This window comes from Excalfactoria chinensis, chromosome 5 (assembly GCF_039878825.1).
Source record: "Excalfactoria chinensis isolate bCotChi1 chromosome 5, bCotChi1.hap2, whole genome shotgun sequence".
Lineage (NCBI taxonomy): Eukaryota > Metazoa > Chordata > Aves > Galliformes > Phasianidae > Excalfactoria > Excalfactoria chinensis.
In genome coordinates this window covers 29,131,925-29,147,593 of record NC_092829.1, presented here as the reverse complement: position 1 = coordinate 29,147,593, position 15,669 = coordinate 29,131,925, and the positions used below count along the sequence as shown (strand labels likewise).

Genomic DNA, 15,669 nt, shown 5'->3' with positions numbered 1-15,669 from the left:
CAATACATAAATCTGATAGATCATAAGTCTGAGCATGGAACTCGCAAGGCATAAATGTACTTACTTTTGGTGTTGGGCAGGATGCAGTGGAAAGACGAGAGGTGGCCTGGGCACGAGGAGATTCTGAAGGGGTAGTGCTGAGGGAGGCTGTATCACGTGGGAGCACCTGAACACCACGAGAAATGATGGAATCTGGAATCTTAAATGAAAAGAGGTGGAATTAAGAGTCAATAATAAACCTCACTGAAAAAAGTATAATGCATTTTTATATAACCTTTTTTTTTGGAACACACCAGTCCTCAGTTTGCACATTTCCTCGTATGTACTGCTAACGATGGTAACATTAAGTCCTTGTAACTTCAGTAACAAACCTACCACAAATAAGCAAAATCATATAGTAACTGTAGAAGCACGGAAGAAATTATTTGTCCTGAAAGTGTTTGCATATAATGTACTACAAGATGTAACAGTAAGTAACAAGACTGTTTTTCCTCAGCCTGAAGCCCCATCCTTTAAAGTCCAACAACAACCAACAATGACTTCTACCATGACATAGATGGATCTCATTTTTTATCTGTTTCAAACAGAAAACCAATTATTAGCAATGACTGAAACCCTCTGAAGAAATGTCATGCTGTAAATACATTTCTCAGAAGAAATATCATACAGTGAGTACATACATACTCTTCATTTTGTGTACTAAAGAATTTATTTCAGATACACACATTCGTGATGTAAACTGTGTATTGGAAAAGCCTGCAGGCTTCTCTGAAGAGAATATGGGCAAAAGCACAAGAAAACTCCATACAGAGTCAATGCTTGCATTTAAAATGCATTGTGAAGAGAATTCAATCTTTGTTTTCACATAATATACTACAAGGCTAGATGTTTCTAAGATGGATATTTTAAGCAACAGGTCCTCAAGCTGGTATTATTAACCCAACTAAATAAGTGGAGTTACAACAACTTGTAACAATGAGAATACTTTCAGTAATATGAATAAATCTATCAATGCATTTATAAAAATCTTCTGTCTTTTCTGTTTTATCATTAGTCACAAACACTAGAGCTAGAGGACTGCATTTAAGAGTCAATCTTTAACATACACTGAGTCTTAGCAAAGTCTCCTGCAGTATTTCAGTCTAGTCATGAAGATATCACACCAACTTTATAATAGATTGGATCACCAGTTTGACAAAATGATTCTATTTATTTTGTATAAAATGATAAGACATACAGATGATGACTATCTCAAATAGTAGAACTGTTCAACATACAAAATGCAGCAGATATTCTGCTATTAGACACTCTATTGATTTATTCTGATTTTATTTTCAAGATTTTAACATATTACTTTTTCAGAGGTAGTATTTCTAACATCAGATTGTTCTTGCAATTTAATTTTCTATCACAACACAAATGAACATGTAGAAGAACAACTCCAAATTCAGATTTTTAAAGGAGTATGTACAAAGGCACGTATTTTATGATCTCTCTACTCATTAAGAATTTATTAGTTTACCCTGACATTCAAGTTCCAAAAGAACCACCTAAAATGCTACTGGGGGAAATGACAGTAGTGAGCAGTAGAAGAAAATGAGAATTGAAGCTCATGTGACAAGTAAAACCACTTACTTTAACCATATCCAGATAGAATTTTCTACATTCTTTTTTTTTAACTGGAGATGGTGTAACTAGCTCGCATTTAGGCATTTCTGGGCATTCTTGCCTAGTATGGCTTTAAGGCAAACAGAATGCTCTAGAAAATATCTCCTCCCAGGATTCCTTGTCCCAAAGTCATCTCACGTTACTGAGTTGTGGAGACAAAGCAGGGATGATACTAAAAGAGGAGAAAAATGAAATAGACGTGTACTCCCAGGAAAAGCATGGGATGTTCTTAATGGTCTGCTGATTTTGCATACTAAGTGACATACCAAAGCTGTTCCAACTGGGGAAGTTACAGTATCTTTGACATCTGCCTCAGGAACTTGTTCCGACCTTGGTAACACTTACTGGCAAACAAACTGTCTTACCTCAGTCACAGGACTGATATGATAATAATTTAAAATTTAACAAAACATAATTTATCTAAAAATGTGTTACTTGTGCCCTCATACTTTTTCAGGCTGTGATTAAGCAGACATTCATGTTACGATCCTGTTGAATGGCCTGTTGAAATGGATGATCTTAAGGCTCAAGTCACTAAATATTCCTCTTTTATGTCATTTTTGTTTCCATAGCTTCCTTGGTTCACATTTATGAACAAGAACTGCATCCAATTTTGCAACCTTAACTTAAGAGACACTGGCTTATATCTTGTGGATTGTACTGAACATAAACTCTTCTCCATACCTTGGACTTTCTTGTGTTTGCAACTTAAGTTTTATGGCAACAGATTTTCTTCTCAGTTTACTACCAGCCGCATGCTGCTGTGTTTCTAGACTGACTGTTTTTTGCCAGTCAATTTCTGTCAGTATTTTAAAAGGTTCTTTAGAAGTTCTTTCAGAACTTAGTAACTTGTGTCGCAATTCCCACTCTGAATTACAGAGCAAGCAGTTTCTCTTCACTACAGAAGCTTATGCTTGGAATTGCTTCTGCTCAGAAACAGTACCAAACTGACCTCAACTTGCAGTAGTCTAAATTGCAAATAAGATCTTAGATACATAGATCTTAGATACATAGCAGGAGAAAGAAGGCAGAAAGGTATTCTAATCAGACAGACTGTATTCAGAAGAACGATCTCCTTTCTGTTCTCCTTCACTTGTAATTCTATTTGAAATAAATTAAATACGCAAAAAAAAAAAAAAAAAAAAAAAAAAAAAAGGTTGCCAGCTCTTAGTTTTATGCTGGCATAGCTCCAACACTATATACAACTTTTAATACTTTTAATCTCAATGTTTTAGCAAAGCCCTAAATTTTGACCAATTTTGGGTATGGGCCTAATACATCTTTCACATGCTTCAGGATACCAAAATACAAAGACAAAACTACATATTACAAATGACAGCAGGATGCAGTTCTCCCTGGAGTTAACTCTGGTTACTCTAGAGTAATTAGGTATCTCTTATTGTCTCATTTCCTTCAAGCAAGTGCCTGGTTTGCTTTTTTAACCACCAATCTCTACTGCCAAAATTTTATGTGGCATCACTTTTTTAAGAATAAAAAGAAAACAAAAGTTAAACGAGACTTTTCCAGTCTCCACTGAAATGCACACACAGTACTAATTTTTTGCCTATGAAAAAATTAAAATTTAGCTGAAATATCAGGTAGGACATTAATTAGCAAAGGAAGCTAAAGACAAAGAATAAAGATGATGACAGGAATTACTTTTCAATGGGGATTATTTCCTAATCATCACCTTAGCTGAAAATAAAATTTGTCATAAAACTATATACAAACCCATCCAGAACTCTTAAGTTCTGGCATGCCAGATTTCACAATTTCAGAATCTTAATGAGTGATTTAGTTTAGCCTGCAGTCAAAAATGTTGCTCCCAGGAGATCTGATTCTCTGCAGTGACAGCAGAATTTGTTGTCTAGCTAAAAACAGCATTAAGATTCTCTTTAATCACCATTACCTGCTGACTGCAGTTACTAATACTAATGTGTAAATTGCACCAACATAAAAACATAGAGAAATATAACGCACATATGCTGCTCATTAAAGGGGTAACAAAATGCAACTGATTTTATTATGCATACATGTTATGTGAGATTGGGAATGTTGAATTTTACTGCGATTTAGCACGTTTTTTATTTAAAATTAAATTTAGTTAATCTACATATCTAGTAAAGGGGGTATTTTGTTAATGCTGTTAAAGAGGCTGGTCAGCCCAAGAGATTTATGTGTTGTCTGCAATAATTAAAGGCAGAAACATTATTACTTTTTTTTTTCATGAAGTTATGCTCTGTGTGTTTATGTCATCTTTACCTAAATATTTCAATTCATTTGCAAACAAATTTAACAAAGGACAGATGCCTCAAAACACTAAATGATGGTTCTCTTTAAATGGTGTACAATAAAACTCAAATTGAGTGAAAACAGCTCCTGATTATAGCTAGATGGAGTGGAAAAACTTGTAACACACTGATGGAAAAAGAAGTGAATGAGAAATGGTGGACAGAGAAAGATATTCACTGTGTCTTTTTCATGTCATTAATTTTAAAATTTCATTTGATATCATCTTTTCCAAAAGTAGCTTTACATTGGTTTAAAAGCCTTCACAACATTTCCTAAGTGACTTTTTGAGAGACAGGGCCATTGTGTTATATATACAGAAGTGTAGCACTGTTTGACTGGTGATTTAAATTAGTTCAATTGGTGATTTAAATTACTATTTGCCTGAAGGGTGAGAAAGTGCAGACTCTGGTAAACAGAACTTAATGACTTAATGTTAAGAATTTACACTTAGTTTGCTGGCAGATAGGGGATGAATGGGTTGGATGGGACAACTGCCAGGCCAACTGCTTTCCTCAGATTCCTCTGACCTATAATTACAAATATGGTAAATTATGTTTCATTCCTAATGATTCTAGAGCCATTACTCTATTTTGATTCAAATTTAGATTCAGCCTTTGGTAGTGATTTCTACCACTCATCTAAGTAGCTGCCCACTATTCACAAAAAAGCAGTAATTTATAATTTATGAATCTACTGTAACTGACTCCATTTTTTTTTTACTGATTTTGAAAAAGTCTACTTCTAAACAGAGCACAAAAATAAAAGAGAAACTAAACAGTGAAAACATATGACAAAAGCCCAGTGCCAATCTTGCATTATGTCGACAAACAAGCTTTTGAGAGAAAGAAGCAAAGCAAGTTAAATGACAGTGAAAAAGCTCTAAGGCAGTGATTTTAGGAGATTCTTATAATTATATTTAATAATTTAGTCTATTAGATGATAAAGTTGATGACTCATCAGAAACATAGGCTTTACAGCAATTTTTATCTCAGCAGACGAATGATTCCAACTGACAGAAAAGCACACGATATTATCCTGTTGAGTTTTGTATCTTAAGCAGAATGTTCTCTGTAGCATGTTCTTTAAAAGACAGATAGCACTGATATCTATTTGTTAGAATAAGAAAAAGTAACACTGTTAGAATAGGTGGCAGGCAGTGTATTTTTAACTACTGTTAGTGCAAAAGCCTCTGGGAAGTGCATCTTACCGGTTCTTCTGCACTGCCTGCTGCATGATGGCAATAACTGATGAGACCAGGAATGGGCTGTTCACCTTTTGCCATAATAACTGCTGAACTGGTGTAGGATGGATGTTTCTAATGCACAACACATAACAGCTATGAATACAGTGACAGGAAAATATGAGACCAAACAAGCAAATGACTGAAAGGCAATGAGGTGAAAACAAGTGTGATGCTGAAATGTCAAGCTCACATGAACACAGCCGGCTTAGATGTCAGATAATTTCTGTCTTTAAAATTGCATACATTATTTTTCTTTGTCTATATTAAAATAAATCAATGAATTTTAAAATTGCTTTAATAAAAACTCAGAGTTGCATCTGATAACTTCCTTAATTCAGCCTTTTAATGACATACACAATCAGGATTTTCCATAAAATGATGATCTCCAGCTGTAGCTGTCTTAGACCTGAATTCACACTTCTGGTGTTAGAATGTTGCCGCTTTGCTTTAGAAGTTCTTTATAAGCATCTTGAGTTACTTGCACATTCAGTTCCCATAGTTGGAATTAAAAGTACAGCAAGTAAATATAGAGCACATTTATTTGGAATAAATGAGTGTCATTCTTTTTCCATTTGTAGTCTCCAATTCATAATTTTGGTCTGAGTAACACTGAAGTAACAATGATCTATAATTCATAGTTACAATGAGGCTCTAAAGACAACATGATGACATTTAATTTTGTGACAGAATTTCACATTTCTCATGCAGTAGACTGGATAGCTTACGACCTAAACTGCTACGTAACTGTCATACTTTCTATGTTTTTAAAAACCAATACTGTCATTACAAAATGGAAAACATGAGTTAGTGAATCTTCCTGTGACTCCTTAGTATGTCACTCGCTGAACAGTGCACATTCAGGAGTCTTGAGTATTTCTGATTGTTTCTTTTAAACCTAACAATAAACATACTCTGTCACATCAGAATGGTATAATTAAAATGCAACCTATAATCTAGATAATAAACAATTCATCTTCCAATGAAATCTGTGATCATTTACTGAAACATCATTCATATGCTCTTAGGATGCTAAATTTCTATGAAACGTATCCAAAATATATCTGTTTGGGCACACCAACATCAACATATAGACTTGACATGCAAATGAATATTGTTGGAAAGTACCTGTGCGAAGCTAAAGAGTGTCTTAGAAACAAGCCAGACTCACCTTAGCTGCAATGGCTGCTGCAGTTATATGTGAAGAGGAACTGTCCTCTGTTGATGCAACTCCACTATCCTTCTTCTCTTCCTCCTCTTCCTCACACTGTACTCCTTTGTCCTCTGTCTGCTTGTGAGGGCTGGTGGTTGGAGGAGGAGAAAGAGGAGGTGGTGGTGAAGGTAGATCTTCTAGCTCATCGTGTACCTCCTTTACTTTTACAATGGCATCCCGCAAGAGATCAATGGCATGAGGTAGGGCTGGCAGTATAAACTGAAAGCATTCCTATGCACAAGAAGAGAAATGACTATGTATAGTTACTCACAGAAACAAATAAAGTTTTTTCAGATTTGCTCTTAGGAGATATTGGGGATTTTGATGCATCTGATCATAAATAAAAACCAAAATGTCCATTACCAATGCTCTTAGAAAAACAAACAAGCAAACAAACCAAAACCCCAACAACCAACCAGCTAAAAAACCCACCAGAACTGGAACTGAGGATTCAGAAATATTTTTTTTCCTTTTCATGCAAACACAGTAAGCTGTACAACAGTCAAGAATTAATGCAATTAACCTAAAACTGGATTAAAACTTAGGAAAACAAGAGTTAAAATTTTAACGAATGCATAATACAGAAGCACATTTATGGCAGTTGGCAGTATTATTACAGAAAGGCAGAATAAAAACATTAACTCTATCCCTGCAAGGTTATTAGCTTCAAATAATTTCTGTTACACTCATTCACAAATTGAGAATGTTTCACAATAATTGCCATTTAATTCATGGACTTATCCTTTGGGGCTCTCAGGCAGTACTGATGTCATTATAATTTTAAGTAACTCAAAAAAATTTACCTTTGGTAATCTATTTTTCAAACCTCTCCTTGCTCCGTGATTTAAAAGCAATCAAAAAGTTTATTTTGTATAGTCAGAGAAGAGACAAAACACAGATTCCATGTAACCATACTTGCTTTGCAACAGTTGTACATATTTCTAGCTACTTTTAGCTATTTCACCAAGTAAAAGAATCATTCGTGTTTCAAGGAACCTCAGGAAGTTGTTAAAATACTGAATTCAGTCAGGTTGCTTTGGGTTTGTTCAGCCTAGTCTTGAAAAAAGTCCAAGAACAGAAGCTCCCCAAACTTTCTGGACAACCTGTTCTAATGACTAATTATCCTCACTGTGATTTTTTCTTTATCTTTTTATCCAGTTGGAAGTTCCCCTTCTTCAATTTATGACTATTGTCTCTCACCCTCTTCCCAAGCACCTTAGAGTAAGGGGTTTTCTTCATGTCTTGTCTGCTCACTACATAGATAAATTGAATTACTGGAAAATGATGGCAAGGTCACAACAGTGAATTGCCAAGGCAGTACAGTTAGAGAATGTACAAGTTGACAGAGGAAGCTGATGTTATTCCTGTCATTGCTTTCCATCTTTTGTTTCATTTCAACCTTAAAGAAGACTTCTCAAAATGTAATACTAGAATTTAAAGAGTCCAAAAACTAAATAATAATAAATATTTTGGAAACAGATACATTAACAAGTATTTTCAATAAATAAAAATGACTATGTTAACAAACCATTCATCAGAAAATAGCAGAATTTATACGAGCCAGTTTGTAAGTCAAAATCAAGACTCACAAACAGTATTTCCTCAAAACCTCTAAATAAGAATCCATCTTTCAATCATACCTCTAAGGGTAAGGAAAAGCCAGACTACTACTCAGATTTTTAAGTTCTATAAACATTTGCTTCTCCAAAGAACTCAAGTGAGCAGATGAGCAAAAATTGCTGCATATAATCAATATACATTTAAAATCTATTTGTAAATATAATAAAGAAATATAATTTCTATTGCAACTATAAAGCTCAGAGTTATTGAACTTCCAGAGTACTATTTTAAAAGTGGTTTAAAACACTGAGGTATACAACCACCCTTACTTCAGTGAAAAAGCAGATCTCAAGCAAGTGGTAAACAAGGAGATCTGACTACAAATAATGAAAACGTACATTAATTATTAACTCATTAGCAAGCATATTCCCCCCACTCCTACCACTGAAATAAATCCTTGTTGACTTAACTACTGATAAGTTAGTTCCCAACTATGCTATTTCTAACACTCATCGTTTTAGGCAATTGCTAGTACAATCACATAAATTGCCACAAACCCGAAGATTTCAATGAGTATCTGGTAATTTCATACTCAGCCTCCTCCAACAGTATTATATAGCTTTTTAAAGGCTGAAATGAAATGAAACAGACTAGAACAACACAAATATTGAAGTAGACTACAAATCTGTGTTCAGCAATACATTCCGTTTAAGTTCTCTGGAGAAAATATGTTTGACATCACCTGCATTTTTCCTCTTGCTCACTACCGTGCCAGTAGAGCAAAGAATGCTCGAAATTCTATCAGACAACTGAGATCACAGAGCAGCTCTGAAGTGCAGCAGAAATACCAAGCTAGCATCTCCGATGAATGGAAAGACAATGCCATTGCTACAGCAACAAATGGTGAACTTGGAACACCAACAAATTCTCTGCTTTGGATTACAAGGCTTTTTCCTCTCCATTGTGCTATACTAGTTACATAAAATAAAGGGCCTACCAAAATGTTAATTTCAGTTAGCTGCTAAAAGTATAGCTAAGAATGGTTACATTGCTATGACACCAGTGGAGACATCTTGGATATTTTCTCTATGTGAGACAGTGTACTAGTCAAAAATGGTTTATTTTACTTATTTGCAAGATTAAAACTTAAATCTGCAATTTAAAATTTGACTCTAAGATCCTATTCCAACGGTGCCCTTTCCAGTACCAGTCTTGAGATGGAGAGTCCCCAATGACTCCTTTCACAGTGAGGCTTAGACTCCTTGATAAGGCAAGTTTTTATTCTGGTGTTCTGATCAAGCTTAAGTAAACAGTTATTAGCCAAACTGCAACAAAGATTACTCTAGTAGCCTTCTTCCTTCTACTTCTATTGCAATATTGGTTTTGACCTAAGAATACATAGTTCTCCTTTCCTAAGTGAAATCTGCGCTCATAAAAAAGGGGGGAAATAACAGCAAGAGGGAGTTTAACACACTTGGTTCAGACTGCTCTTGCCTTCATTTCCTTTAATTTTGCATTGTGTCCATTTTTGAAATGGACATTTACACTGCTGTCACATTGTATTAATATATTTAGTATTTTATTAATAAAATAAGCATACTGGTGCAATTTCATAGCTTTTACATAAGCTTCTTATGTGACTGTATTAATAAAATGGAAAGAATATTAGCAAGTCATAAAAGAGGAAAATGAGAGCAATGCCTGGTAACAACTTGCCCTATTTGGCTCCTGAGAACAAGTCTGTTAAGGAAGCATTTTCTGTAATATGCATCTTAAAAGTCTTTGCTGAAACCTCTTGTTTTGCAGATGTTTTATGTTTAAATAAATTGTGACAGAACAGATGATCAACACCATAGGATTAAATAAAGCTTATAACAATCTTATACAAGAAAATCAAGCTTTATCATATTCTGGCAGAATTACCTCTTTATTAATCACTTATATTTGAAACTATTGCTAAAATACTTATTAACATATTTCATTTCTTTTCCTCATCCTTCTTACCTAGCTTTATAGTCTGAGTGCCTCCAGGCAGAAAAAGACTTTTTTTCCCTGCACCTGGTATGTTAGGGGTGCTGCTGAACACTACTAAAATCAGTAGAGATTGCAAGCTATGCCACTTCTTCCGTAAGTCAATAAGAGAAGCACAGATTTCTGAACAAAAAGAAAGTACAGACTTCTTACCAATGCACCAATTCTCCAAGGTGAGGATTTAATTGCTATGGTCAGACACTTTCTAAAAAGGTTGCTGATGCAGCACGAGCCCTGGAGAAGGATTCCCATGATTGATACAGGATTTATTTTAGCAATTTTTATCACTGTGCAGCTCAATATTCAGTTTAGTAGAGTATATGTGAAGAAAGCTGCCCTTCCAAAGCTATCAATCAACTGCACAGATGGAAAAAACAGTGAAAAGACTGAACCTTACTAACCTAGAAAGAGTCCTCCTGATGTTTAATTGTGAAGACTGTCTCATCCTTAGAAGAATTATGCTTCACAGAAGCATAATTTCTTCCAACTAGGAACAAAATCACCACTCACAGCAGATACTCAGAAATATCACTGCATTAGCTTTTGCTCAAGTAATCAAGTATATGATATACCAACATATGGGCTCAGACTTCGTCTACATTCATTATGGAAATGATTGCCACTATAACAAAGACTTTTAGCTAACTTCTAATAGTAGAATAGTTATTCAAAACTATAAAGGTCCTGAATATTTATTGCTAAAAAACACTTTTCAAACTATCTTGTAAGAACATCATATACACAACAACTCACGCACAATTTACAAAAGCTACTGTGCCTCTATATATGACAAGTTCCCCTATACGTGACAGGAGGTGTCACATCTCACTTGTTGAATAGAATAAAGTACTTCACTTTGTGATTTGCAAGATAAGATAGAAATGAAAAACCCATTTCATATCAATCTATATTCCAGAACAGTGACATGAAGTTTCTATTCCCTGGGGGTTCAGTTACCCCAAGCTTGTCAGAATACATAAGTGAGTACATGGCTTTAATGTGAGGGGACCTATCTGGAAGAAGTTGAAAAGGTAAATCAAAGATCATTTCATCACTAAGTTAATAAAAGTGATCTCAAGGCTGAAAATTATATCCTTCAGCAAAAGCAAGTCTGAAGTTAAGCTTCTAAACTTGAGAAGCTTCTAAACTTGAGAAGATAGTTTGGCAACAAGCATCATAAACATGCATGCTGACATTTATTCTAGGGGTATTAGGCCAGACTTCACTGTTGTGGGAATGGGTGATAATTATGCACTGAATCAGGTTTTACATTATCTGAATTCTCTCAGAGAAGAAAGACCACTAGTACAGAGACTGCTGCAATTGAAGTGAACACTCTGACTTTTTGATTCTAATGACGAAAGGCTTTTGAAAAGCTGGAGAATAGCTACAGATGTGGAAGGAATTGTGGCATTCTTTTTTTTTTTTTTTTTCAATGAGTTATCCAGGCTCCACTATGTCAGGTATGGTCCATACTCCACCACAACCTCTGAACTCTAGCTGTGCACTGTGGCTGTATCTTGACAGCAGGTCTATCATCCTACACTCCCTGACTTCTTATATCTAAAAGTACCTAATTGAATATCTGGACATACACCCTTAATTCATTCATCTTTACTCTCCCCTCCAAATGGATAACACAATGACTGCCAGCACCTTGATGAAGATCATCTGAACTGTCAAAAGAATAAAGAGCAGATCTTTGCATGGACACCAGGACTTGCTCAATATGAAGCATAAATAGTTCCTTTTTAGACAAGTACATGGCAATGTATAAACAGGCAGCAGGAAAATCAAGACATATGAACGAGTTTTATTGAACAGTTGAGATTCTGTATTTTAAATTACTGATGTAAGGCCTTTTGCCTCTCAAAAGTGAAATAATTTTCCACCTTTTTTTCTACTTTCTTTTCCACCTTTTTTTCTATTCTTGCCATTCTTTTCTCCTTCATACTAAAATATACTTAGTAGTACCTTGATCCTCCCTGGTACAGGGGAATGTTTTAAGGCTACTAGTGGCAGCAAATATTCTTATATCCTAATACAGAAAAGTTGCATCACAGTAATCCTAGAAAAGCGGCCAGGAAGGTACATGGACACAGATGCTCACTGCAGTGTTGGCAATCAAGCATCTGAAAATCAAGCATCTTCCCAAAAGGAGACCTCACTTAAATGAGAAAGAGGTGGTACTGTTCATGCAACTATATAAGACAATAGTGAGTTGCAGAGCCTCTGCAAAGGACTGCCATGTGAGGATGGCACACCTGACATCAACTGTTAAATCCATCTTATCTGAGATTAGTAACCGGAAAGCAAAAGCAAAGAAGCCATATACTCAAGAAATTAGTGTTCATATGGCAAAGCTATCTATTTTATCAGATGTTTAGCTTTACCTTACAGTTTTTTGAGGCATGAACTTAAAATCCCATACATCAAAAATATGGGAAAAAAGGGTCTATAAGTCCTTTGCATGCACTGAAAAAGTAAATCTCCCCCTTTCAAGAAAAAGCACGTGTGTGTATTGGGCACATGTTTGAGTAGACTGTCCTTCAGAAACAAAGAATTAAAACATTAAGTTGATACCGGCTGCTTAGAATTGTCACCTGCATGTTTTTCAAACTTCTCATTTCTCATAGTCACAGTTTTTCAATAGCAATATATAACAATGGCACTAGTGAATAGTAATATAGTAATATATACATGTGATTAATATAACACAGTCAGAAAGTAAGTATGAATAAAAACATATATCCTAACTTCCTTGTCCAAACTGAGTTAAATGTAGGAAGAAGAAAAACTACAAAGGGTGTCAAGTCTGATACCCATATCCAAAATGTTAAAATTTCTCATATTCTTAAAAATTATGCTCCATTTTCCCCTCTTGCTGATCAAAGCTGGAAATATTCTTAACTCTCCAGTAAGTTCTACAATACACTAGGCCTTCCTCTTACTTCTGTGTGAAAGAGTACTTTCTTGTAAGCAGTAGAAAACATAGGGATCAGGCACAGGCTGACTGGAAAACAAGAAGGAAGTGTAAGAGACCATTAGAGTCTTCATTAATGCTGCCTACTACAGATAGCACTCTCTTGCAATCTAAGTAGTGTTGCACAGTACTTTCAATCAGAACTGTATTGTCCGTGACTAATGGGGATGCTGCACTCTGTAAATATGCATTTCAATTGACTTTTGTAAAACTTCTTGTAGTAGGTACTTTCTACCATTCAGGACAATGGGAGGTACTTATCATCAGTCCTCAGTAGAAGATCAGCAAGTACACTTCTTACCTGTGACCCTTTCTTGCTACCTGGCAGATTTATTATGAGAGTTTTCCCTCTGATTCCGCATACAGGTCTGAAAAGAAAGAAATCCACAGTGAAACTTTTGTAGGCAATTTTCTTCACTGTAGAAAGAAGAAAACATTTAAGATAAATCCTATAATTTACTAGAATTTGTCAAATCAATTTCTGACATCTATATTTGCTGCTGGTGTTCTCACAAAACAGCTTAGGAAAAGGTGAAAAAGTGTTTGGCAAGGGATGGAAAATTCTGACATTTAATTGATAGTGTAAACACCAGCTAGATTTCCATCTTCTAGTTTTGTGTAGCACTCATAATTCTGTTGTTTACTTCTGTCAAACACATTCTTAGATATCGTTCCCATTTGCTCAAGCAAATAGTTCCCTGGTAAGATAACTGATGGTTATCAAACACAATTTCTCTTGACAGGTTGAAAACTAAGTCATGCTGGTTGCATTAATTCAAACACATATTCTTTCATTATTATTATTTTTTAAGATACAGCATAAGAAAAGCACAGTAGGAAGTAATTCTGAAGCAAAAATTACACTTAAGTAGTTCAAGTCTAATTCTTCCTAAGAGTCTGCTACTCCTTCTAAAAAGAAGAAGAAAACTACTGAAGATGCAACATTTTATTTTAAGTCTTCAGGGATTTTCTTTGGTCTTGATGCAGCGCTGATATTGTACACACGTGTTGAAGGGGCTCCTCTTAAGCTTTCTGTCATTTAGAGCTCAACTGTTCTTCCTTTCAGCTAAGGAAGCAAACCAAAAAAAACCCCCAACATTCCTAGATTTCATCTGGAGGAAAAGCCACATGCCTCCCAATTTTTTTGTTTACCAAAAGAGTGATAAAAAAACAGAGCTAAGATATAAAGCTAAGAAAAAGGTTAAGAGTGAAAAGCAAACCACAGCAATATGGAAGTTACATGGAAAAAACCTGTAGCAGTCTCTTTTTCAAACAAAAACATGAACCGAAGTAAAGAAAGGAAAAAATATATATATTGACAGGATATTACCAAACTCTTGAGTAGCTGACTTCCTTGGATTTTCTCTTATGCTTTCATTTAGTGGTAGCATGGCATTTTCAAGCAAAGTAACAAGTATTTTAGTGACAGCTGCCCTAAGGCACACAATTAAATACTACAGAGATGGTTTTTGTGCCACAAGATTAACCTCTGATATTCTAGTCAAACCAACTAAAAGAGAAGTCTTATTTTCAACTGACAGCTTGAATACTCCCTGACTCCAAGCCCCAGTCTTCCTGCACTCGCTCCTTACACAATACAGGCCCTAAAAATTCCTGGTAGCTGACTAGCGTTTTACCACTATAAAGCAAAGAGCTTGAGTTAAAGAAAAACGATCATGTGCTACTGTCGTGTTAGCCAGACTGTAGTTTATGACAAATTAAAACTAAGGGAAACAGGAAATTTCCACTGAAGAACTACAGATTCCTAGTGGCTAAAGACAGAAATGGGGTTGCCAAAAATTTCTCATGAGAACATGTAAAATGTTCTGTTTTATGGTTCTAAAAGCAAGTTTGCAAAAAATTGTGTGTTCACAACAAAACACACAATTATGTGAACATTTACTGTAATTTGAGAGAGAAGTTAATGATCGTCCTCAAAATGGGGAACAACAGATAGATGCTACAGATCTTACGTTAACCACAGCCTTGAGAAATTTCTAAAAAAACATGGGGAAGTTGAGGGAAAAAATGGAATACAATCAAGGGAGTTGAAGGAAAAACAGAGTAAGAGAGACAGAAAAAACAAACACGTTAGACGAAAATTTAGATCAGAAGCAGAAGTGTAAGAGAGAACACCTTCCAGGGAATGAACTGTGATTGTAAAAGCAGAATAAATGTGCAAGACAGGGAGTACTTTGAAAAGCCTCAGTAAAGACTGGAATGGCATGAGTAATTGGCTTGGGTAAGGAATAAGATAATTTTGGGACACAAAGAAACAGGAAACTCTGAAAGGTCTGTGATCCAGCACACTCCTTGCTAGACCTCAGAATTGGATCCCCATTATGAGCATCTGAGGGGCTTCTCGTCTGTCATGAATGTAGTAGTCTACAAAATAATTTACCACTTTCTAATTCTGGCCCATGGTAAGGAAGACAGCCAATAACTTAGAACAATTTCTAAAAGTTCAAGTGATAAAATTCAACATGATTGATCCAACATTTTTAAAACAGCACGTGATTTACAAAAGTGTCACCTTAACCCTGCAAAATGAAGACCTATGTTTTTTCTTTTTTTGGTAAATAAGCATAAGTATCCGTAAGAGCTCCATTTTAAAATGAAGTCAATGACAGTCAAACTTGGGATAGAAGAATTCACTAAAAAACTCCATAGTGCACATGCTTA

At 35.3% G+C, this 15,669-nt stretch overlaps 1 protein-coding gene across 31 annotated transcripts in view; it reads right to left on the bottom strand.

Moving 5' to 3' along the window:
- Positions 1-15,669, bottom strand: part of GPHN (gephyrin) — a 240,785-nt gene that overhangs the window by 80,802 nt on the left and 144,314 nt on the right. For 18 of the 31 annotated variants that reach the window (XM_072337125.1, XM_072337099.1, XM_072337105.1 and 15 more), the window contains 3 exons: positions 13,289-13,355; positions 6,372-6,644; positions 65-199 (listed from right to left, as the gene is read on the bottom strand). In XM_072337125.1, the coding sequence (XP_072193226.1) occupies positions 65-199; positions 6,372-6,644; positions 13,289-13,355 (475 nt within the window). Of the gene's footprint in view, positions 1-64; positions 200-5,167; positions 5,276-6,371; positions 6,645-13,288; positions 13,356-15,669 lie in introns of all 31 variants that reach the window. The other 13 variants (XM_072337092.1, XM_072337096.1, XM_072337095.1 and 10 more) reach the window with 1 other exon arrangement.